At 38.0% G+C, this 26466-nt stretch overlaps 3 protein-coding genes across 3 annotated transcripts in view; all 3 read left to right on the plus strand.

Annotated features, from left to right (window-relative positions):
* The window catches only part of LOC134845054 (kinesin-like protein KIF27), a 539890-nt gene that overhangs the window by 39269 nt on the left and 474155 nt on the right, over nt 1–26466 (plus strand). The gene's annotated exons all lie outside the window — the stretch shown is intronic.
* On the plus strand, nt 13382–19332 carry LOC134845024 (Golgi phosphoprotein 3-like). Its single transcript, XM_063861854.1, has 3 exons — nt 13382–13627; nt 14321–14567; nt 18911–19332. The coding sequence occupies exons 1-3, from the start codon at nt 13382–13384 to the stop codon at nt 19330–19332; spliced, it is 915 nt and encodes a 304-aa protein (XP_063717924.1).
* LOC134845055 (ribosome biogenesis protein BMS1 homolog) lies at nt 20937–25292 on the plus strand. Its single transcript, XM_063861897.1, has one exon. The coding sequence runs from the start codon at nt 21655–21657 to the stop codon at nt 25222–25224; it is 3570 nt and encodes a 1189-aa protein (XP_063717967.1). The 5' UTR covers nt 20937–21654; the 3' UTR covers nt 25225–25292.

Genomic DNA, 26466 nt, shown 5'->3' on the forward strand with positions numbered 1-26466 from the left:
GCCTAGTTCTAAACTTCCGCGTGCTTCCCTTGCTTAGCCTGGGAATTTTAGTAGTCGATCCTAGTGAGTCCCTGCGCTGCATAGTTTTTAACAAAATGAAAGTATTCGTAATTTGATGGCAATGCAAACGTACCACAAACAAGATTTAGTTAAATCACTTAACGCTGCCTACTCGATTCCGTCAGTATCAAAATGTCTCTTAGATCTCTCACGACTAAATTAGTGACTCAGCTAAAGTTACACACAGGGTCTACCCAGTATTGATATAATGCTAACTCAACCCGGTTGTATAGTATAACAGTATCACTAAGTTTCCACAAGATATAATCGACACACAAAACACAATCGATAATCAGATAAGAATATCCTACAGGTGACAGCGACCTTTTGTCGGTATCAATTTATCGCCACACAATTTATCAAGTCACTGCTTTGTTAAAATTAAACAATCTTTGATAAAAAGCAGTGATGATTCAGAAATAGATAAATAAAACTTAGTCTTAAAGAAAAAGACTTCCCCCAATCGGAACGATCCGAAAGAACGAAGCCCAGGACACAGTCTTCTCAAGTGGGTGTGTGTCTGCCTAATACACCCACCGAGGTCTTCTTTTAGGTGTCCTGCGATTGCCCGAGCTGTCCTACTAAGTAGCTCAAGGCAACCTCTGATCGAAAATTTCTAAAGTCTATGAAAAAGCTCCCCCACACCCGGAACGCTCCAAGTGCACGAGAGCAGGGAACAACTTTTCTTCTCAAGTGAGTGTGTATTTGCCTAATACACTCACCGAGGTCTTCTTTTATTTGTTCCCGGATTGCCCGAACTTTCCTATTAAGTAGCTCAAGGCAACCACACAACCAAAATCACAATCAAAAAAAATTTCTTTGTTCGGGCACTTCTGATACACCCAATGTAGAATCCAAAGTTGATCACGAATTTCCGGGTCAGAATGGGTTCTTGTGATCCTGATAAGCACGCCTAATATCCTAATATGATCTTAATTAAATGGATATTTTCCGTTTCCCAAATTGCCACAGAAATTTTACTCAAGTCTCTAACAAGGAAGATCGTTAGAAGGTTTAAGACACTCCGGAGGGTTACCTCGGAGGTTACCTTGATCACCCAAGTTACTTCGGAGGGTACCTTAATCACCCAAGTTACTTCGGAGGGTCCCCTAAATTTACTAAGGAGGGTCAATAAGATGCTTAATATGCTCCGGAGGGTTACTTCGGAGGGTACCTCCAAAATTTTCAAATTTTTTGATCTCGCTTAGAAGGTTCTCCTACTAGCTTCAAAAAGCGTCAAAACAAGGTAAGAGCTCTAAGGGGAGCTGTTATAACTTCTTAGGGTGATCTCGTGGAAATTTTCCACTAAGGAGGGTTGCTAAAGGGTTTAGCTGACTCCGGAGGGTCACTTCGGAGGGTTACCCAAAATCAATAAAAAGGCTTATATCACCGCAGTAAAGCCTCTGAAAGCGGTCTACCTGACTTAAAACTAGGTTGGCTGACACGGTCAACCTTCCCAATTGAATAAAAGGATGTTTTGATAAAATTTTCTGTCGCTCGGAGGGTTGCCCGTGATTTGGACCCTCCGAACCAACAAATTCTAAAAAATTTTTCTTTTCCGAAATAATCAACCCAAAAACGGTACCATGGTACCAAAATTATCCCGATCGGATAACTAGTCTTTGAGAAATCGCCAAAAACGCGTTCGTCAAAATGGCCTATTTTCACCACCTATATAGGTTCTGAAAGACTTTTTTCGCAATTCCGGTCGAAAGTGCCTAAAAATACTTGAAATGAGCGTAGTAGCCCTGTACGGCACTGGAATAATGCAAAAAACCGGACCAAAATTGGTTTAGAAACAAAAATTTGGCCAAAAACTATCAAATTTGGACCCTCCGATTCCTTCCTTTTCCAAACCTTAAGTCGTTAGCTCTATCCACGGAGCTACTCGGAGGGTTACCCAAAAATTTCTCTAGTAACCGAACACGTTGTGCTAGCACGCTCCTAACGCAAAAAATTTTATTGCTCTAACTCTAAAAACTCCAAAACTCGATCCCCAAAACAGATTGACAAAATTCAAAAAATTATCGAAATTTTGACCGAAAAATTTTGGTTTTTTCCAACTTCTACTGAGTCTTTTCTCACGCGGTTTCTTTAGTTAGGGGGATCGAACTACGTTGCTACTCTCTATATAAAAGCTTTTTGCCTACCGGAAAAGCTCGGATATCCGAAAAATTGGGGGTCTACAATTTGGTCGAAAATTGGTAATTTTCGACAAAAAATGGGTATTTCTTGGGTCTAAACATGAGATAAGTAATATATAATTAGGATAATAATCTATTAATAGTCGTTAATGAATAGTACTATACCCTCCTTTGCACCAAAATATCCGAATTAAGACCCTTAACTCGGAAATTTGTAATCGATGGAGGGTACAATCGGACCGCGCCAATCGTGCCCCCCACCACTTAAGTCTTAAAGAATTAGTACCCGAACGATACTGAAATTGCTTCAACGATACCCAACAGTCGTTGCGGATGTTGTCCTTGATGTCCCTGTTGAGTGTGGAACACGTTGATCAGCTTGCCACTCTACCCTCCGGCCACCGGCAAAATTACCATTAACGTGCTTAAACACTCAAATTACACTCGAGGGAGGGTATCCAACCCTTCACCAAAACACACAATCTTTCTATCAGAAACGATATAAATCAATCTGAAACAACAACAAATAGGAAGGTCAGATCACATCTCGTCCGGAAATAACATATAAACTGTCACTTTATGTTTTTTACTGTTTTTGGTCTTTTTTGGATTTTTTACTGTTTTTTGTACTTTTTGTTTTTAAATAAATTTATTTTTGGCTTTTTCTTGGTTATACACTATTTTTGTTTGGTTTTACGCTTTCTCTTTAGTTGTTTTTGGTCCGGGGACCTCGGGACAAGCGGGTTCATGAATTCCCACCTAACCCTCCGGCCCCCGGAATTTTCGGTGTTAACAAGGTTAAAAAGCTAAATTGCACTAGACGGAGGGTACGCACCTTCCCCCTAGTACAACAACGGTCATTAAGACCTCTAACTCGGGCATACGCCCGGAGCGGAGGGTTCGTCAATGAAACGCTTGCTGATCATGATGGTTTCATGCCTTTAACAGGCCCACCCAGGAGCGCCATAAAAACGTCTATGTAACATTCGCCCAAATATCACACAGCGACGGAGCGTAGAAAAAGTACCTATTAACGACTGGCAGGCGTCAGTTACCTTAATCCTACTCGTTTTTCACCGTCTCGACCTTGCCAGTTGATTTTCTGGTCTGTTTAGGGCAAAGTAAAAAGTTACCATTTTTAGGCCATCAGTCAAACGACTTTTGATCAGCTTTCGTTTGCATGCGAACACAACCACATAGCTGAGTCTCGGATCCTCAGACTACGTGATTGTCATTAAAAACACGGCTCGAACAACCTATTTTATTATGTTTTTGTGTGACAGTTTTATATTAAATCCATTGGAGATGGATTGACCCTTTCCCTTTTTCTATCTACTCATGCTCTGAAATATTAAATAATAACGGTGTTAATTAAGATCTAGGACATTACAGCAGCTGTTATAGTCAGTTTTCACAGTCCCTTCACATATAACAGTCTCTAGGGGACCAAGCCTCCGCTCCCGTGATTTTCTTGAGATAACACTCTTATCTCCTATATTTCGTGTCCCGGGAGGGTTCCGTGGTATTTCTCTCCCCCCCACTGAAGCCTCCGTCTCCACAAATATCTGTCGCTAAGGTCCTTATCGTGTGTTTTTGCCACGATAAGAGGCTCCGTGTTTTTCTGTCTCTGATACAACTGTTCTTCACAATCTCTATCGTGGTTCTGATTTTCGTCTTTTTTATTCAAAATGGCCGTCTTTTTTCTATTTCTCAGAAATGTTCTTCTTCCAATCGAAATTTTAAAAATAAAAATTCTAGAACATTCTGACCCTCCGTCGCAACACTTTTTTGTTCATAAGGCCTTTAGTCACTTTTTTTTCTGTCGCGGGAAGGTTATGCTGTGTCATCTGGCAGAATGGCACACTGATACAACTGTTCTTCACAATCTCTATCGTGGTTCTGATTTTCGTCTTTTTTATTCAAAATGGCCGTCTTTTTTCTATTTCTCAGAAATGTTCTTCTTCCAATCGAAATTTTAAAAATAAAAATTCTAGAACATTCTGACACTCCGTCGCAACACTTTTTTGTTCATAAGGCCTTTAGTCACTTTTTTTTCTGTCGCGGGAAGGTTATGCTGTGTCATCTGGCAGAATGGCACAACGAGATAAGACGATTTTTGAGATTTTTTCAAAAATTTTCAGAAATTTCAAATAACAAAATAATTTGCAAAACTTGATGTTCCCAACCCTGTAGTTGGGGGCTGCCAGAGTACTCTAAGGAGTTACAAATCTTGCCTCCAAATATGACTGTTCAAATACTTGTAGTTTTTGAGATATGACGTTTTTTGTGATTTTTCAGAAAACTTATATTAATTTTTTTCCGCAAAATCTGAAATTCCCAACCCTGTAGTTGGGCCCTGTCCGAGTATTCTCGAAGATTGCGAATCTTGCCTCCAAATATGACTGCTCAATTCTTAGTAGTTTTCGAGATATGATATGTTTTGTGATTTTTTCAAGAATTTTCAGAAAAATTTATTTAATTATTTCTCAAAATTTGAATTTCCCAATCTTGTAGTTGGGTGCTGTCAGAGTACTGTAAGGAGTTACAAATCTTGCCTCCAAATATGACTGTTTAAATCTTTGAGGTTTTCGAGTTCTGACGTTTTTGTGATTTAAAAAAAATTTCAGAAAAGTTATTAATTTTTTTAAGTAAAATCTGAAATTCGCAACCCTGTAGTTGGGTCCTGTCAGAGTAATCTCTAAGATTGCGAATCTTGCCTCCAAATATGATTGCTCAGTTCTTTGTAGTTTTCGAGATGTGACGTTTTTTTGTGTTTTTTTTCAAAAATTTTCAGAAAACTTAAATTATTATTAGTTTTTAAAAATCTGAAATTCCCAACCCTTTAGTTAGGTCTTTGCAGAGTAATCTCAAAGATTGCGAATCTTGCCTCCAAGTATGACTGCTCAATTCTCTGTAGTTTTCGAGATATGACGTTTTTTGTGATTTTTCCAAAAATGTTCTCAAAACTTCAGAAAGTTCAAAATAATTATTTTTTCAAAATTTGATATTTCCAACGCTATAGGTCGGTGTTGTCAGGGTACTCTAAAGAGTTGCAAATCTTGCCACAAGCGACTGCTAAATGCGACTGCTCTAATGCTTTTAGTTTCCGAGATCTGACGTTTTTTGACTTTTTCAAAATTTCTCGAAGAACTTATCTACAAAGAAATTCAAAAATTTTGAAAATACTAACTTGATGAAGATGCAACCTTATTGTCAGCGTACACCCAGGCGTCTCAAATCTTGCCTCTTAATATGAATGCTCATATCCTTTTAGTTTCCGAGATAAGACGTTTTTTTTTTTTTTGTTTTTTTTTTCGGGAAACTTAGGTTTCGGGATTCCTAACTCTATAATAGGGTGCTCTTAGTGGTTGCAAATCTGGCCTCCAAATTTCTCCAGAGGCACATCAAGTTTTCGAGGTGACGCTTTTAAAATGGGAATTTAAAAAAATGTAAAAGTTCGAAATTACCAACCCTGTAATTGGGTGCAGTCAGAGTACACTAAAAGTTTGCATATGTTGTTTCCAATATATGCGGTTTTTCATGATCTGTCGTAAAATTTCGAAGGACCGAAGGTGCGTTAAACGCTAGTAAGTTTATCTCGACAATTAGGCCACAATTAATCACAAAAGTTAGGCTGTTTTGTATCAATCTCTTCTAAAAAATGGCGGATTTTGGCGTTTCTTAGAAAACTTGAGTCGACATTCAAAATTTTGCAAAATTGCTTTCTAGAATTTTGTACTTCCGTTTTTTCGTATGTTCAGCACTACGAGGTTTTACAGCAAAATGCGTGCTCGGAGGGTTCGAAAGTGCCTTTCTGGCAGAATGGCACAAACTTTTTCGAACTTGTGACCTCTGGCACATTTTTGTCGGCTAGCTGGCCATGTGTATTTGTGATGTATCCTAAGTGGTGCAAGCTCCGCTTCGCCTCTGTTTCCTTGATAATAATGACCTTCTGACTACCGTTATTTACCTCATTTTCTGTTAATTAAACTCAAGTGTAATTTTAACAGATTATATGAAATCAATGGCTGCACATGGCACTAAAGAATCGGATCTTAGATTTGCGCATGCAAAAGTACGGCGAATAATGGTACAGAACGAAGAAGTAGGACGAGTTGAATATTCATGCCCTCTGGTTTTATCTCGTGCAACTGAACTTTTTCTTTCCGAGTTGCTTCAAAAAGCTATTCTACTTGCGTCTGAACGAAAGACAAAAGCGATTACACGAAAAACCTTGGAGGAAGTTCTTCTGACAAGTTCCAAATATAGTTTTATAAAAGATTTTGACGTTAATGAGAGCAATCAAAATATGTTAAACATGAAGCATGATATCAAATATGTTGACGATGAAAATGCAAATGTGTGAACGTAGAATTTATAATCAGTTTTGTTTCATAGAAAGAAACAAATTTTTGCAACATTTAATCTGACTTAGGCTCTCTTGCCACTGTGAAGAAAACTCTTGCAACTGTGAAGAAGGACTTGCTAGTTTTTTTCGTTGCTTTAGCAAATTTTGCTCGAGAGCTTGAAACGAACAGAAAATGACATGTATTCTTAAACAATCTCTAAACAAACATTAACACTTACATTCAAAAGAAGGTCTTGAAATCACTTAAATGTCGTCAAGCGCAAAGTTTTAAAAGCAGTTTTTTCAACAATGTGAGGGTGGTAGGGGACTGCTGCTGATATCAAAAATTTTGAATTTAGAAACGAAATCAAGATCCACAGTCATAAAAATAGTTTTAATTATTCGAAACTTCTAGATAACGTTGTAATGTTGCACGAATGCGATGGATATTATATTCATATTTTGTTTATTTTGCACTCCGTGTATTGCAATCGGTTTATGTGAAGCAAGAAGTTTTCTCGGTTGCTTGAATGTAAAAGTTTGAACTGATTTTCACTTGAGTAGGGTTTGATGATTGTTTGTTTTGTTTTGTTCACGCTCAAACTTGATTTTGGAGTATTCTTAAGTTCAGTTCATTGATTTTGTTAAAAGGGAGACACACTCAGCTATTGGACAGCAGAAGTGCAAAGGTCACGAACAACGTGAGCAATTTCTAGTTTCAAAAATTGACTTTTATTTTCTGAATTTTCAGTGGAATACATTTGATGATCCAGTTTGCTCTAGATAGGCTAATTTTCATTAAGAAAAGTCAACCATCAACGTTTTTTGAACGAGCTTTGACATTGAATAATTTGAGAGTCAATCAAAATTGTGAAGAGCCGTGTATAGGTCGTGATGATTTTTGTTGTAAAAGTTAACGTTTTTCCGGGCTCAAATTTGAGTTTTTGTAGGTTTGACATTTGATTTTTAAGTTTAGTTCATTTCGTCTGTCAATAGAAGCCAAACTCCACCATCGAACTGCAAAAATGTAAAGGTCACGAAAAACTCGATCGGCTTCTAGTTTCGCGGGAGGATTTTTTTTTCAGATTTCCTTGTGGAATAAAAAAAATATAACTACTGATTCAGTTGTCTCACCGTTTTCTCAAATGGGGATATCTAAGTGTCATTAAAAATTTGTTCTAAAAAGTTCGAGAGCTTTAAGCCCATCTATTTTTTGTTTGAAATTTATAAATAAACTTTTCGCAACAAATAAGTCAGCTTTTTTTTCTGTTGATCTTTGCTTGCCAACTGTCTGTCGGCTGTTCTTTAAAATTCGAGAGTTTTATGTTCAATCAAGGTTTTTAGCTTCTTTGTTCTTTTGCACCATATAATAGCTATTTGTGTTTTTGTCGTTTTTTCCGATGTAGCTTGTTGTGGCCTCGTCTCCTTCATAGGCAGTGGATTTCGTTTCTTTTGATAATTTTTCATCTCCGGAGGAGATGAAGGTTTGTTGGAGGTAGCGTCGTGTTTTTCAAAGCCCAGTGCCTTTGGCCCCCGACGGGATATTAAGGCATTGCACATTTATGGATTACTTGAACTTCCGTTTTGACACTGGACTTCGTTTTGTTGTGCTGTGGTGAGGCCAGCAGCCTTCGGCATGCTAAGTATTGCTTGAAGGAAGCTTAGCTTTCCACTCCACCGTTCTATGTGAGCTGAATAAATACGAAGTAAGTGAAGCGGCCTTGTAAATATGAGAGCAGCCATCATTTTGTGTTGTCAGTGAGGGAGGTACTAAATGTGTCATTGAAAAGAACTGGTAAACCGTATCAAATACGGCTGTAAGGTCTAAAGCGACAAGTAGCGTTCTATGACAGGGTTTCCCTTTGTTAAGGCCCTTAGTTACTTCGTGGTTGATAAAGTTTAAGGCCGCTACTGGCGACCGTGCCGTTTCGAAGCCAAAGCCATGCTGACGGATAGACAGCTCAATACACTGGTTACGTTTGGGTAAGAGTAGTCTTTCTACTAGTTTAGCCACGGGAAACAAGTGCTATGGGCCTATAATCTTTGCATGTTGCAGGATCTTTGTAAGTGGGATAATTCGACAGGTCTTCAAGTTATGTGGTTTTACTGCGTTGTTAAGTGATATGTTAACAACGTTGGTACCAATCAAGGTAGTGAATGTGAATCGATGCAATCTTATCAGGACCCAGGGCATTATTCCTTTAAATTTCTTTAATTGCAGTTTGTACTTCTTCAGCCTTCAAGTTCGTGGCTTTAAAGGGTAGTTTTTCTATTTAACGCATAATGATTTTTTTTTGTCAATTTTATTTGGGTAGTGATGTACAGTTCGTCGAAGCGCTTGGCGCACACTTTGGCCATCTTTAAAAATAATTGGGTTGTTTGATGTCTGGTTGACTTTGTGCGGAAATGGGTTTAATGTTCGACTATAAGTTACTTGATTGTACTCTGTGGTCAGTTTTGTGGGAATGAAATCCGTTTTGAGCGCTTTTTGTCTTGTTTAGCTCAACCCAATGACCAGAAAAAGAACGATGAAAGTTCAAAAAGGTGAGACGCCAGCGTGCTTAGTATAAACCGAGTGCTCATAAACAATTCAAACAACGCTAAATTTTGAACTGTTTCAATATAAAAAAAGCAGAAGAAATTTTGCTTTTTCGAAGCATTTTGCTTTTTCATCCTAATTACTTTCGAATTATCTTATTGCAGATCGAAATGCGTCTGAAAGTGCTTTTTTTGATTTACTTTTAAACACGTTGTTACCTGATATGTTTCGATCAGCATCTGTGGTGCTTGATAGGGACCCGCAAAAATTTATTGGAATTTCAATGACCAACGAATTGCTAATTTGGTAAATTATTGATTTCATTTGTAAATTTTTTGCACATCGTTTTGATAAGGTTTTCGCTATTGTTTTTGTTGTTGTTGTTGTGGTTGTAGCCTCGTTGACTCCTGGCGACAATGGGTTTGTTTTGGTAGTTTCGTCTGTTTGAAGTGCAGTGTATTTCGCTCCAACAAGATACGGAGGGCATGCGACTAACGTGGTTTATTTGAACTTCGTTTCAACACTAGACTGGTCTGAATTGTTCAAGGTGAGGAAATCATCCTTCGTCATGCTAATTAGTTCTTTTAAAGAAGTTCGTTTGAAAAGGTTGTCGACCAGTTTTTCAGCTCGGCGAGGTTGCGGCGTATGATATGTGCAGTTTTGTCAATGCGCGAGTATTGCAGTAATTGTACCTCAACTTCAACAAGTATCTAGCAGATCAAATTGTCATTGATACGGCTCAACTTGAATCATGTGTATAAGTTCAAGAATGTTGATAAACGATTTCTTTTCAATGTTTATCGATTAATTGCCAATTTTGCAATAATTCATAGGATGTGCTACCAATTATCATTTGATTGATTTCAGGATTTTTGAGCCTTTAACTTAAGCGCTTTTGTTTTAAGCGTTATCAAATCGGAATCTAGACTTCGAGTTAACAACTAGAGGTTATTAAAATTGTTGAATCAGTTGGCATGTAGTATTTTGTTTCGACTTGATTCTTCGGCTGATTATATAACTGTTTATTTGCGTCATAGTTCGTCGTTTGACAGGCCAAAATATTTGTTATTTCTTTTGTGACCTTAAAGGGGAGTTCGAAAGCGGGAGCTTAAGGTTTTTTATAGCTCAAAATGTTTTAAAGCAATTTTGTCCACCCAAAATTTGTCTGCTCAGTTTGATGAATGTTCTTTTTCAATACTTATTTTACACTGACAATTGTGTTTTTCAATATTTTTCTTCACTATCAACTACCTTCGAGGCAAATTTAAAAATAGATATTTTTACTCTTGCGATTGGCCAGCGTTACCATACCGGAATACAGGCATTTTTTCGAGTAGACAACTTGATTAACGGAATCACTTGTATCTTGGTTCATAATAAATTCAAACTTCTAAGCGTTTCCGGCCAACTAACCTGGAGGTAAAGACGATGCCTAGGAGTTGTCATGTCTTGGAATCGTCGTTCCTGCTGAGCTCATTTCCCTGTAAAATTGCTTTAAGTGTTTGATTTACTCTTAAAATTTGTCATTTAACTTACTTTTACTTCGTATTTCCTTCTTTGTTTTTTTTGTTTCGCTAAAAAAGTTCCTTGGACCAAATTATTTCAGCTTATCTATCGGCTTGATGACCTACTAATTTTGGGTCGTTTCAAGGGAAACACAATTTTAACACCCCTCCTGCAGAAGCAGTCAATTTTGTAGCAAATTTTGTTTTGCAACAGAATGGAAAACTCATTCAATATCAAACTCCTACCTCCGTCTTTAGCTGGGCTCATAGTTGTTTTTTTATCGAGACATACGAATCTAGTTTTAACATCAATTTTTTTCGATTTAAATATTTTTTGACTCGTTATTTTTCATGTTTGTGCTGTATCGCAAGTGGTGTAAAGCTCTGCTTCGCCTCTGTGTTTCAATTTCAATTTTTTTCGATTGGGACGCTTTTGTCCTATTTTTTTTCTTCGGGTAGCTTCCGTTCCATTTTTTTTTGACGTATCGCAAGGGGTATCATCTAGCAGCATTGTTTTCTACTGCTTGTTTTTTCCCAAGATTACACGCTTGCAGCAATCGCGAATCTTTCCATTATTTTTTAATGTGTCCGGATGCGATATTTTCCTCATTTCTTATCTTCAAGTATATTTTTATCCGACTTATTAACTTTTTTAGGATGCTAACACTTGCGAAGGCGTTTTTACCAGCAAAATCAGATACCACGAATAGTCATCGGACTTGGTCGATTGATATATCATATTAAAGCCTTTGCAAAATTGTCTCAATGTCGAGAAGAACTGGTTTGATTTTTTTTGATATTTAATCAAGTTTCGAGGAAGTAACGCGATCGAGTAGCGCTCGTTATATGGATTTTTTTTTTAATTTTAGAAAAAAAAACACTTGGCTTAACTATAAAAAAACTAGCTTTGGCAAAAAAAAAGGTTTTCTAAATTCTAATTTTTTGTGCCAAAAATCGGAAAGAGTTAGAACTTTTATTAATTTTTCTTTTCATTTTAATATTCGTTTTTTGAAGACGAATATTGTCGATCTTGCACGAAATCACTAATTTTTTACGCAATCGTATAGTTCTCGATTCACACGACCTACTAAAATTGACATTAATTTAAAAAATATATAGTTTTTTTAATGATTATGGTCGGAACATTCTGTGCTACTTGCACAGCAAATGGCTATCCTTGTTTTCCGATAAGCATTGCTATAGCAAATTTGGTAGAATTAGTCATTTTTGTGCGGGTGATTTTATAGACGTATTTGAACATGTATACGTTTTATTTCTTCGTTACTTTTACACTTGCGGCAGCAAGTGTCTCGTAAGCGGGGACTTTTTTTCTCATTAACAACTTTTCTCACAATTTTTAGTTTTGATTTAGTATTGAACCTACTCAACTTCAGGTTCAATTCCACTTGGTGACGCCGTCGCTTTTGCCCCTTAGGTCTGGAGTTAGAGTCCCATTCGGATCTTGTTTTTTCAGTATGTATGCAATTGAATTTTTTTTCCGGTAAATGTATTCACTTTATTAAAGCGCTTTCAATGCTACCTGGATTTGATGTAAACAATAAGTTTGATTTCATACAATAAGTAAGATTTCAATATTTTTTGAAAAATGTCTTCGACTAAGCGGCTTTGTCTAAGTTTTCTGTGGGGCAGCTTGTCAAGATTTGTTAATGTTGTATTGCAAACAATGGGAGGCTCTGTGTGCCAGTTGTAACTATATTGATCTTGTTTTGGAGAGTTTTAAGACTTGATAGTTATCAGATTTTCAGTTGTTGGGCAGCTTCAAATCCCGATCTTGTCTGCGCGCTTAAAAGTCCGTTGAACTGGACCAATAGCTTTGTCTAATACAAAAATGCATGGATTAAAAAATGTTTCGCTCAAGTTAAAATGAAATGTAAGCAAAAGAATTCTTCGTTGATTTTTTTTTCGATTTTTACACCCATGCGATTAGCAAGGCTATTGTAACTGGGTCGTAGACTTTCCCCATCAAAAACTTTGGTCGTAGAATTTGCACAATAGAGTTTCGTCTGGTTCATTCTGTTTCATAATAAGTTAAAATCTAATGACTGATTTTCTTGGAACAGAGGTAACATAGCTGCTTGGGACGACGGTGGCCTCTGATTTGAGTCTGAGGAGAGGGGAAGGTGCTTCGATAATTTTCTAAAAGTTTTTGAATCATCGTGCGTCTGCCTTTTTGTCGGCTTGATTATCGCTGCTTGCATTGATTTTTTTTTGAAAATTTTTGATATTTTTTCGCATAAGAATGACATGTAGTTGAGTTTGATTTTTTTTTGTAATTTCCATTTTGTGCTATTTATTTTCTTGAGCATTAACTTGCATAAATTAGTGCTCAACGATTTAATAGCATGTCAATAGTTTAATAGCAGGTGTTTTATCCTTTTTATCAGTGACTAGTGTGGTACTCCTGCATAGTTGTGTGAAGGTATTAGATTCTGGAGAATCGGTTATTCGAACCCCATAGAGGCTAAACTTTTTAAAAATGCTGTTTCCTCATTTTTTTTTGTTTTTTTCTGGCATTGTAAAGCGCTCGCTTGCAAGTTTTAGCTTGTTTTTGCGAAGTTCAGCTTGGCTTGTGTTAAAAATTAAAAGATTACGACATAAAAATAGTGCCTAAAATGGGGAAAAATGGATTTAGCTATGAATTAATTTCTGTAAAGTTAGTTTGACTGATAACTATGAGTTCCTTGTATGAATAATAATTGTTCATCCATATAGCTGAGCTAATCCCTCAAAGCATAGGAAATAATTGCGATTCTTTCAGATTTCGATGTCTTTTGAAAGACCAGATGGACTGACTAGAAGGAGTCGAGGAGCTGCAGCAGGCGGAGGCTTCGCCGACTTGCACGCCACGCGAGACCCGGACCGGCTGGATGACGACGAGAAGGTAGGTGGTAGAGATGATTACGACCCTCACTCAACTGCAGACTTGGAGGACGAGGAGGAGTTGGGGGACAAACATACCAGATTGAATCTTATGGAACAGGTGCTACTCATGGGCATCAAAGACAGAGAGGTTAGTTGTCATCTGGCCAGATATGAATTTTTATGTTAACACCATTTGTGTAGGAAGAAAGGTCCAATCTACGAGCTTCTCAGCTCTTTGCAAAGAACGGCTGTTGTGCCCTTTGCCAGTATCTATTTGAGGACTTAGCCGAAAGGTCAGTGGTTCGAGTTATACTATTATCCGTGCTTGTTGTTTCCCCAGAGCGCAACAGCGGCTCTCCTGAAGGAGCTGAGCAGTTCGTATGTTGCTCCTTTCCATGGGGATAAATCGTCTGATCTTAGCTTTATGGTAATTTTCCTTTTTTGATATTCTCTTATAAATTTCGCGATTAGGTTGTTCAGTAGAATAATAAAAATAGCTCACAAGTTTGAAATAAGTGAGATAGTTACCTTATTTCAAATTGAAAATATAGCCCCCAAGCTTAAAATTTAGAAGATAGCACAGGGTCGATGTCACAGGGCGATAATGGTTTTATAAATTGCCAGATGTTGCTCTATAACTTAATTGATGATAATTGTATTCTGCGACATATCAAAGCTTTCTAGATGTGAAAACTTTAATCGGTCGATAGCCTGTCGACTGATTGAAGACTGAATAGTTGAATAACCAAAAACCCAAGATACGAGACGGATGGCCACTGTTGTAGACTTCGGTCTAATTAAAAACGACAATGTTCATACGATATGTATTTTCCATGCTTAGGGTTACACCTCTTTCTGGAACGACTGCATATCATCAGGACTGCGTGGATGTCTGCTGGTGGAGCTGGCTCTCAGAGGCAGGATTGACCTGGAGCCAGCCACTATGCGACGGAGGGAACTGTCTCTTCGAAAGGTGGTCTGCAAATCAGACACACCCACAGGAGATGCTATTCTGGACGAGGCCCTGAGACACATCAAAGAGGCCGAACCCACTATGACCGTCTCATCCTGGATAGAACTCCTCAGTGGTAAATACGATGCACATTATTTGACTCTTTTTACACAAGCAAGCGTAGCGTTACAAGATCAGTCCAAGTAGTGTTATAAGATCCGACCAAGTGGTTAAAGAAAACTTCTTTTGTGCGGGGAGATCTGATTTTGATTTTTGGTATTGCAAAGTTTATTCGTACTTTCGTCCCTCTTTCTTTTTTGCCGTTTTTTTATTTATGATTGCGAAATGTTGCTTTGACTCTGCCTCAACTCCTTCCCCTTTACATAGCAAAATTTATGTTTCAATATTTTTAGAAATGCTATTTTGAATAATTACCCATCATTATTGGACCAGCTTTTGTTTTTCCCGCTTATGGATGAAGTGTTTTTTTTTGGGCTTAATATAGATACTTTCGGTAGTTATTACTTGCTCAAATGCTGCTAGAACTCTTACTACATTACACTTGCAATTAGATTATAAGTTTTTTTCCAGGTAAACAACCGGTCTAAAAAAGTCAATGAATCAGTTTCTTAAATCTTTCGTAAACCGGTAGATATGCTGTGAGCTGTACCATCTATTTGAGATATATGGGTTGCAGGCGCGGATCTAAGATTTTCTCGAGGGGGGGCGAATTTTCAAAAAAAAAATGAAATTTTTGTCGACCTTTTTCTTTTATGTCGACCAAATTGATTTTCTGAGGCCTCCCAAATCACTATAAAGACCCTATATTGACTAAATTTTTTGCGCCGCAGGAAATTTTTTTAAAGCCGGCCAAAAAAGGCCTTTTTATGCACTATTTGGAAAATTTCGACAATAATAAAAACGCGTTGTTTCGGCGCGCGCTCCCTCAAAATTTGTATATACTGGTGCCTTTAGAAAAATTTTAAGGTCTGTCAGCCATAAATGGATATCTCAAAATATTGAGAACAAGAACCCTTTGGGCCGCAGGGGGTCGAATCCCTGAGGAAAAAAGATCAGAACCCCCCCCCCCCCAACCTAAATTCGCTACTGATAGGTTGTAAATGTACCATCTCCGATTTTGTCTTCAGTTTTTCTTTTTTTTGTATCTATTCGACTTAAATTGTTTTGGGTTATAATATATAAGCAAAGTTTGGCCGCATATTGCGTCATTTGATGAGCAGAAAAAGAAACGTTTTTTTTTTTCATGCGTGTGTGTGTTTTGAGGGTGTTTTTTTTCAAGTTTTTTTTGCTCAACGGGTGTTTGCTCAAGTTTTGTCAGCTTTGTTGCGGCATCGTAAGTTTGCTTTGGTGCTCATTTAACATTCAGTTGTGTCACTCTCCTGCTTTTCTCAAACTGAGTTTTATTTGAGACTAATCGAGTTAAGCATCTGAAAGTTTTGATAGATCCAGTTTTTTGGTCATTTATAAAATCTTCGACTGCGCGGCTTCTGTCTCCTTTTCTCGCGGATCGTTTGCAGTGCGTGCTATGTTTGTGCTGCATCGCAAAGTCGAAAACTGATGATCCTAGTTTTTCAACAAACATTATTATACTTCGAGAGCTAGTGTCTTGTTATCGGGAAGTAAACTATTTCCCGTGAACAATTTTTCTCAAAAGTTTGTTAGAAATTGAAATTGCTATATTAGTGAACATTTATAACTTCAGTCTCGTTAAAATTTGGTCTTGTGTTAATCCAGTTGACTCTGCATTTCAGTAAATATGAATCCGGTAAAGTTGGCATTGTCGGCCTATTGCTTGTCTGCCTGTTTTGTTGGCTAAGTTGACACATCACGTGGTTTTCTTGAGCTGTAAGCACTTTTCCTTGTATTTGCATGTATTGTTGAGTTTTTCTTATAACTTTTAGAACTTACTAGTCCTGGCATTGCACATTTTCCTTTTTTTAACTTGAATTTTTTTCGGCTTTCATGGTTTCGCATGAAGGGTCAAAACTAGTTGATTTCAAAACGGTCGTGTGCTCTTTTTTTGCCGGCTTAGTGGCCGCTCGATAAATATAAAAGTGCATTTAATGCTGGTATTTATCTTGCTGTTAGTTTTTCTGAAATTGAATTTTTCCATAAAATTTTTTAACAATTGTTTCTGATTCAGTCCTCCTTTGTTTGGAATAATTTGGCCCCATTTTCATTATAGAATTTGGCTACGAGAAATCCCCCCCCCCATTTTCATTATAGAAATAGTTTTTGAGTGTTTATGAACGTAATGACTCTTATAAAGGTTGTGATAGCTTTTTTTTTTTTTGTTAAAAGTCTTAAAAGTTGTTTACGCTCAATTTGAATAAAAAAGTGTTAAATAGTAAAGTGTTCTGCAAAATCAAGGATCTTTATAGCCAAATATTTTTTGTACTTTTTTTTCTTGCGTACAGTGACTCTTTTCCGACTGTCTACTGGCTATGTTTTCAACTTGGTTGTGAGTTGCTTACAAGAGCCCTTTGTAATTTAGAGCTTTTTTTGCTTGTGTTTGCGAAATGCCGCTTCTCGCAATAAAACTTTTTATTTTTTCTGAGCAGCATCAGTTTTTTTTTAAACGGTCAATGTTCCGGTTCAAAAAATTTTCAGCCTATTATTTGTCTGGTTATGTTTTGTCGGTTTAGTTGCCACAAATAAGAATCGTTGTTTTTAGCTGTAAAATTTTTTTACCGTAATTAATTTTGAAAAATCTGGCCGAATCGAAATTTGCTTTTCAGTTTGTTGTTATTTTATCAGCTCGATTTGTTAAAAGTTTCACTTAACTTTTTCATCATTTCGTTTTTTTTATCGGCTTAATTAATATCGTCTTAGTGGCCTCTTATTGTGTCATTACGTCCGAAACAAGTTTTTGTGTGCGTGCGTGTGCTCTAAGGGGAAAAGGAACTTAACAGTTTTTGTAAGTTAGAGTTTTTTTGAATTTCTTTTCGGTATGAAGGGTTTCTGCTCAGGTTTTTTGGCTTTGTTACCGCTTGGTTACTTTGAATTCAAATCCAATCAACCATCTGGCGTAGAGGTAAAACAATTGCTTGAGACGGCAAAGATTTGCGTTTCGAATCCGGCCGGGCCATTTTTTGCTTTTTCGGACTATCGTCCGTCTGTTTATTTTTGTCGGCTTATTTCCCGTAGTTCAATGCTTCCGCTTTATACCAAGTTGCTGCAACCCCCATGTTTAAGACGACAATGCCCGGGAGTTCAATTCAGTTGGGACTTACTTTTTCTCGCAAATAAAAACTTTTGGTCAATTGTCTGCTTATTTCCGGAGAAAGGACTTTTTATTGAAAACTTGGCTTCTGTATAGCAATCCCAAAGCGCGTTGTAGAGTTTTATATGGTGTATGCAATTTTGTTCAGGATATTTTGGGCGTGTGTTGCAATTTCTATTGACAAAAACGATTTTTTCCGTTTGATTTTCTTAGTCATATTTGTAGCGCAAGTGGTGCGAAGCTCAGCTTCGCCTCTGTGTAGAATTTTAAGTCACGCGGATTATTTTGATGGCTTCGCCTTCATGTGCCTGTATGTGTGTATTTTGGAACGCATTTATGTCGAATCTTTTTGACCATGAACCAGGGCCAAAAAAAATTCGCAAAAGAATCCGAATTAATTCTTTTTTCGTGCAAAAGTAACTGTGATGGGACATTTTTATGTTTCTTGATTAACATTCGGCCGTTTTTGTTTTCGGGTATTGATGGGTTTTTTCAGGTGTTTTAATAAGAGAAAAATATATTTACGCTAGTGAGTTAGTGAGCGTAGTGTATTAGTATGACTTTTATTTTTTTCAATCTAACTCGCAACTAAAAGTGCTCAGTTTGTGGCACTTTTGCCATAATTACGATCTGTTGAATTGGAAATTTCATAACATCTGTTCTCTTTGTTTGTGGCTAGTGTTTGCCGGTCATTAAGCGTCTATGGTTGAGAGGGAAGGACTTGAGATTCCAAATCTTGAGGTCGCAGGTTTTAATCTGACACATAGCAAACGTTTTACAAATTCTAAGCTTTTTTCAGCTTTTTCTTTTTTAGAGCACTGCTTTGTCGTTCTCTTGCTAGTGTTAGCAATGTGCAGCTTCGCTTCTGTGTCAAGTTTAAGAAGCATCTTCAACGTCATAGTTGACCAAATTACTGCTTTTAACGTGTAATCATTATTGGAAATAGTATCTACCTGTAAGAAGCAATGCAGGCGCTTTTTAAAGAAATTTTGGGTTGGTCGACCATTCCTAAATTATTTAAAAGCACCTTAATTTTTGGCGAAATAAGGTCTTTACAAGGTTGGGTTAGAGCTCGGACATTAAATTTAATCAACTTAAATAAATATTAGACAGAATTTTTAAAAATCTTACTCTTGAGAAAGTTCATGAAAACGAAAAAATGGATGTTTTGCATGGATTATTTTTTGTATTGTAATCCAGTGAAAGTTTTGTTCACTTTTGTATTTGTGTTTTAGGAGAAACATGGAATCCTTTGAATCTGAAGTTCCAGGTTCGAAACACGAGAGAGCGCCTAGCAAAGAATCTGGTGGAGAAGGGCGTGCTGACTACTGAGAAGCAGAACTTCGTCCTATTCGACATGACCACCCACCCCGTGTCCAACCCCTCTTCCAAGCAGAATCTCATTAAAAAAGTGCAAGAGTCAGTGCTGAACAAGTGGGTCAACGACCCCCACCGAATGGACAAACGAATGCTCTCCCTACTGCTCCTGGCGAACGCTTCCGATGTGCTGGAAAACGCATTTGCCCCCCTCCCAGATAAAGACTACGAGTTGGTTCTGAGACGTGTCAACTCGCTCCTCTCGCTCGAGTATGAAACGGAGTGCCTTAAGGAGGGGTCAAATGCTGTCATGTGGGCTGTGTTCAACTTCTTCAAGTAGACGACTACACAATTCAGTCCGTCTTCTTCATTCAGTCCAATCCCGCAACAGTCGCCGCCTCATCACATACCATATAAAACATACATGCGCCTCCTCCTCTTGTCGCCATTTCTAGGAGGCGATTAAATCCTGGAAGTAACGCTCGTAAAAACTGCTTTTTATTATTGTTAGTCAAACTGTATTTCCCTGTCTCAAAATGTTACCTCTTCGGCAATGGATCTTTCCTCATAAAAAAAAGCTATCAATTTGCAAAAAAAAGAACTTTTTTTGCTGAAAAGGTAGCAATAATTTCACACTAGTTAGTGAGCATAAAAGTGTACGGGTTGAGTTTGAAGTAAGTTGTTGTTAGCACATGGTGGTTTGTATTTAGTGTAGCTCTCCTCCCAGTAAATCTGCAGTGAACTCTGATGACGGCTTTGTTTATGTAAGATGCCCAAAAGTGTTGCCCAAATCTTCATTGAAGTCATAAATTAAGTTGCCGACCACTTTATCATTTTTGGCAGGTATTAGTGTTGTCCACTGAAAGGAAATGCACAAAAACGTTGTTTGTTGAAGTAATTTGGCTAGAATGGGTAACCTCCAGAAAAACTAGAAAAATAAGGATCCCATTTTAAAATAACAAATTCGCTGTGACCTGATCTAAATGTACATCCTCAAGTTCCTTTCAACGATTAATTAAGTGTAAAAAAGTTATGGAAAGTTAAGTTGGACAGCTCTGACAGGTACAAATCCGTTTTGTTCGGGCGCTCTCAATTCACTACGTATGGTGAAGGGTCGGGTCAATTCGACCAGCGAAATCAGCAATCTTTTCACAGTTTTAGATAAATGTAAATATAATGTACATTTCGATAACAATAACAATATGATATTATAAATTACGTTATTTAGGGATTAATTGTAATTTGTTTAATCGAATCTCTACACTATTAAGGAAAATTTCTCAGAAGCCTAGTGTATTTGAAAATTCTTTTGTTTGCTGTAGAAATTCGGTATGTTATTCCAATCTGGATAATAAACGTTACGAATACCATTTTTTGGAAACCGTTAAAAAGTTTTCGAAGTCATTTTAAAAATTTCGCTTAACTGATTATGCTTTTAAAGTTGATCAGGCGCAGAAGTCATTCCAAATTCTCTTCAGGCAAGCTCATTTGTCTTAATGCTTTACTGAGAGAAAAACATATAATTGATATTTTTGCGATTCGCAGAGGATCTGTGAACGGCTATCAGGAATGTCTTAGGATAATTCGTTTCAGGGGCGAATTTAGGAGGTGGGGGACTCCTTCTCGTGGTGGACCCACGCGCGACCAGTCGCCGCAAATGGCACCAAAACCCCCTCCCATCTTTGGGAGCGCAGAAAGCATGCTCAGACCGTGTTTTTGGTGGCGGAGCGTCCAAAGTAGGCTGGGCTGCTCCGTCTATTAATACTTAGTGTCAATGAACGTAATGAAGATACTCACATAGATCACTTTAATTTTTTATCAGAAAAAAGTCAACGATTTTCACTCTGAAATTTGTTTTTCAGCCGTTTGATTTTGCTTTTTAAGTTTAATTCAATTCGTTTGCTCAAAAGAAAGAAGTGTACGCTCTTGATTAAAAGTAGTTTAAATGGCACAAAAACGAAATTGGATTTTTATTAGGCTTGCGATTAGCAAGCGTTATCAAACCGGAATATAGTTTTTTTTTCGGGTTAACAACTTGTTTTACAGAATCACTTGGTACCATGGTTCATAATGAATTCAAAGTTCTATTCGTGTCCGGCACTTAGTCTGGAGGTGAAGAATACGTGGGTTCGAATCTGACCAGGAACTGTTTTTTTTTTTCAAATTTGAACTATTCCTTTTCAAAAAAAAATGTCGGCCTATAACTTGCCTGCTTATGTTGTCAGCTTAATTGATTTTTTGTACGCTATTTTCACTGTAGTTGTTTTCAGTGTTTTGAATTACTCCTGCAGTCTTTAATTTTTACCAGCCTTGACTTCGTATATTTTGCTGTTTTTGTTTTCGCTGAAAAACTGTATTCGGCTTTAATGATTTCGGCTTATTTTTTATCCGCTTAGTGACCTAATTTGGATTTTCTATGATTCATTCTGGATTGCACAAAATGCAAAAAGATTTGAATGAGCGAAAATTCTCAATATATCGATGCCCTTTAACTGCTTTATACCGACTGATTTTACGCTTATTTGTTCGAATTTGAGTAATGAATTCTTATTGTCTGGCAACATTTTGGCGCACAAGGGATTCCCCTTTTTTCGATTTCCTTGAGTCGGTTGACACTTTTCCAACTGTCTGTTGGCTATTTTGTATCTTTTGAGATTGTAGCATGGCAGAAGAAGACTCTCAAGATAATAAAAAGCACCGAAAATCAAAAAAGAGAAAGCGGAAGGATGATCCAGTTGCGAGTGCGAAGAAGAACAAGCCAGGCGGCAAGCTGGAACCAGACGTGAAACGAAACCCGAAAGGGTTCACAGTCAACAGTGCTCAGAACATGCGAAAACAGTTTGTGCGTAAGCAAGATATTCGCACGAAAAAGCACCATGTTCCTGTACTGGATCGGGCGGCGTTGTCACTCGAACCTCCCCCCATAACGGTTGCAGTTGTTGGTGCCCCCAAGGTAGGCAAAAGCACACTCATCAAATGTCTGCTGAAAAACTTCACCAATCTAAAACTGACGGCCGTTAAGGGACCAGTTACAGTAGTTGCCAATAAAAAGAGCAGGCTGACTTTTATAGAATGCAATAATGACATCTGCAGTATGATTGACATAGCGAAGGTTGCAGACTTGGTTTTGTTGATGATAGATGCTTCATTTGGCTTCGAAATGGAGACGTTTGAGTTTTTGTCTGTTTGTCAAGTACACGGAATGCCTAGAATGATTGGAGTGCTCACTCATCTGGATTGCATGAAAGACAACAAAGCCCAAAAACGACAGAAGAAATACCTAAAGCACAGATTTTGGGATGAGGTGTATCAAGGGGCTAAACTGTTTTACTTTTCGAAATTTGTCAATGGCGAATATCTGAAACGGGAAGTGCACAATTTGGCTCGATTTGTATCTGTTATGAAGTTCAAAGCAATTACATGGCGTAATAATCACCCTTACCTTTTAGCAGACAGGTTAGAAGATCTAACACCGGCTGAGAACATTCGGCTGAACCCGAAATGCGAAAGAAATATTTGTTTATACGGCTACGCAAGAGGTAGTCCTTTTCAGCCGTTTCAGGACGTGCATGTACCGGGCTGCGGAGACTTTAAACTATCCGATCTATCGTACCTTCCGGATCCGTGCCCGTTGCCGGAAGTTTTGAAGAAACGGGTTTTGAACCAGAAAGAACATCTCGTGTATTCTCCATTCTCAGGGGTTGGAGGTATCGTCTACGACAAAGATGCCGTGTATATTGAACTAGGGGGAAGCCACTCGCACCAAAAACAAGATTCAACTACTGACGAGGCGAATCAACTGGCTAATGATTCGAACTATCGTTTCAAAGATTTGATCGGGCAAAAATCATCGTTAGACGAAAAATTGAAAAACGCACAGATGTCTTTGTTTGAGTCATCGGAACCAATCAAGTCGGAGGCATTCGAAGCTTCGGAGAGTAATAACGAACCAAAGAGGAAGTCTGAGAGTGAAGGGGAATCTGAAAAGGAGGTGGATTCGGACGAGGAACAGAACGAGTCAGACGAAGGAGTTGAGCTCAAATGTTCTTCGGAAGATACAGATGGCGATGATTATGAAGATGACGATGAAGACAACGTCAAAACTCAAGATCAGAAGATGACAAAACCATCTTCAGAAAAGGATATGCGTGTGCGCCGAGCAATGCCATCTTCGGCGAGAAGATCTGGGAATGTTGACGAAAGTCGGGAAGAGTTAGGATACCCAGAAGCAGACGATTCTGGTGAAGAAAATCATAGTGAAGATGATGTCAACGATGAAGATGATGACGAGAAAGACGATGAGTATCAAGATATGACTAATTTTATGGACGATAAGTTTGCTGATGGAGAAAGTGAGTGTTCAGAGGAAAACTTGTCTGAAACAGAAGACAGTACTAGTGGCGGTCTAAACTGGAAACGGAATATGAAAGAAAAAGCAGCCATGCGATTCATGGATCGTCTGAACAAATCCAATTCTCTCAAAAATGTAATTTATGGTGGATCAGGTATTAGTGGAGTTGAACACAATGAAGCCGAGGAAAAAAGTGACGAAATTGCGAATCTTTTCACGATCAGAAAGGCGGTTGAAGATAAGACGGGATTGAATGGTGTAGATGCTACGCTGCCAGTAATAGAGACCAAAACGAATGCTGGAGTCCAAAAAAGAAAGAAGTTTCTATCTTGGCTGCACAAATCAAACAAGAGCAAAATTATGAGCTGCTTCGCGACTGGTGGAAATTTTGGCGAAGAAGATGCTGACAGGCTATTGCAAGAAGACGACGAGGCTTTCGGTGACTTCGAAGACCTTGAAGACGAGGATGAAGATAAAGATGAAGGCGACGACGAACAAACAGAAGATGTCGAAGACAACGTCATAAGCGGCGAGACTTTGAAAGAGGTTCGAAAAAGAAACTACGAGAAGAAAAAGAAACGAATGATGCAAGTTGTAGACGCTCAGGGCAAAGACAACGACACTTATTATGATGAACTTAAGACAGAAGTATCAGCTCAAGCGTTGTTGAATCAACAGGAGTTTGAAAGCTTAGATCCTAAATTGAGAATTCAGTTCGAAGGCTACAGGGCTGGAATGTATCTGAGAATTGAGCTCAGAGGAATCACTCCTGAGTTTGTTGATAACTTTGATCCCAATTACCCTCTTTTGGTGGGAGGACTGAGCCAGTCTGAAAACACTGTCGGCTACTTGAACCTGAGAATGAGAAAGCACAGATGGTTCCGGAAGATTCTCAAGTCCAAGGATCCGGTAGTTATGAGTATAGGTTGGCGAAGGTACCAGACTGTAAGCACGTATTCAATACAAGATCACAATATGCGAAATAGATTCCTGAAGTATACACCTGAGTTCATGCACTGCACTTCGACTGTGTTCGGACCAGTGGTTCCTCAAGGTACTGGATGTCTGTTTGTAGAAAATTTAGCCAGAGATACGCCCCATTTCAGAGTTACAGCTACAGGTGCTGTTATGGATCTGGACAAATCGACAAGTGTAGTGAAGAAACTGAAACTTGTCGGATACCCTGAAAAGGTGTTCAAAAACTCAGCGTTCATAAAAGGCATGTTCAACAGTGCTCTAGAAGTTAGCAGATTTGTCGGTGCCAATATCAGAACTGTCAGTGGAATCAAAGGTCAAGTAAAGAAAGCGCTCTCCAATCCACCGGGAGCATTCAGAGCCGCGTTTGAAGATAAAATTGCGCGAAGTGATATTGTGTTTTTACGCAGTTGGTACCCGATTGAAATTCCCCAATTTTACATGCCAGTTTTTAATTTACTGGATCGGGCAGTTAAACGCGAACAGTTTGATTATGGTATGAAAACAGTTGGGCAGTTGAGGTTCGAGCGAGGAATTTCGGCCCCTTCTAATCCCGATTCCCAGTATAGACATATCGAAAGAATGCCTGTGAAATACAAACCGCTTGCGGTCCCGAGTAAACTGCAGAAAAAATTGCCTTTTAGTGTCAAGCCAAAGTTTGTTCACCATAAAAAGAGCAAGAAAGTGGTGATCAGAGAACCACACGAACGGAAGTTGGCGGCTTTGATGCATGAAATAAGAGGTGTTCACGGAGAGAAAAGACGAAATCAGGAGGAGAAGAGAGAGGTTAAACTGTTGGAAAGGAAAAAGAAACTGGAGAAAATTGAACTGAAGAAATTTGAGAGAACGAAGGAGTTAAGAAAGAGACTGTACAAAACTATGGGCAGAGAAAGTTCAGATAAATGAGTTAAATTTTATTTGTTATTCATTTGAAATCCTGTTGTTTTCTTGAATTTAATTCATTATATCTTCAATTGTTCTTTAAGCTGGCGATCAAGGGCGGATCTAGAATCTTCTCGAGGCGGAGTGGGTGGTAGGCGGGTTTTAAAAAAAAAAACGATTTTTTTTTCTAGGGCAATTTTTTTTATTTTAAAAAGATTCTCGGTGTATACAAAAACTCTATTTAGAAGAATTTTCGACACTGTTGTTCTACGACTGCCTCCTTGCACGAATGATTCCCATTGCAGTTCGAAGTAGTGTATTTTTTGAGTTAAGGAGCAAAACTGATACAAAAATTGTTGATTCAATTATTTGTTTTGTGAGTTTTATTATGCCGAGCTTGGGGAACTGTTGTCTGTTTTTATCATTACGCTTGCGATTAGCAAGCGTTATCAAACGAATATAGACTTTTTTCTAGTTGGCAATTAGTTAAACAAAATCATTTGAATCACTTGCTGACTATGCAGCTGACTTCTTTTCACTTCTTTTGTTCTCTTACATCTTCCAGGTTGCATCCCCCTTCGCCTGGAGTAATTCAGTTGCCTTTGTACCCTAAGGTTTGGGGTTCGAGTCCCGGCCAGATCTTGTTTTTTCAGTATCAAGGAAACTGAAAACAAAAAATTCCGAGCAAATGAATTGTTGGTTTTTCGTTTGTTCGCTCAAGTTTTGTCGGCCAAATTGCCACAATGGATTTTGCTTGTGCTGTTGACAATTTTCATTGTAATTACAAGTGCAAGTATTGTTCATTCTAATTTCAGGGTGGGACTTGAAAGGTTATAAGAAATATTTCATATCTTTTTTTTGGTTCAGTTGCTGTCTGCTCAAATGTTGTCGGCTTAGTGCTGTCGACAAGCCGACAAATGTTGTCGGCTTAGTGCTGTAGTGTTGTCGGCTTAGTGCTGATATTTTTGTTGTAAGCAACTTTTATTGTAGTTACAAGTGCAAGTGCTGTTCATTCTAGTTTCAAGGGGGACTTTAAAGACTTCTAAAAAATCGAAAAAATCCTTTTTTTTTCAGTTCAAGTAGTTTTAGCTCAAATATTGTTGGATTGGTTGCCACACCACTGATTTTTCTTGCGCTGTTAACATCTTTCAATGTAGTATGTAGTTGCAAGTGCAAAATTTGTCCATTGTTGCTTAAACTTTTTTTTTACAAAATCTTCTTTTTTTTCGGCTCAACTTGTGTCTGCTCAAAGATTGTCGGCACTGT

The sequence above is a fragment of the Symsagittifera roscoffensis genome, chromosome 4, assembly GCF_963678635.1.
Source record: "Symsagittifera roscoffensis chromosome 4, txSymRosc1.1, whole genome shotgun sequence".
Lineage (NCBI taxonomy): Eukaryota > Metazoa > Xenacoelomorpha > Acoela > Convolutidae > Symsagittifera > Symsagittifera roscoffensis.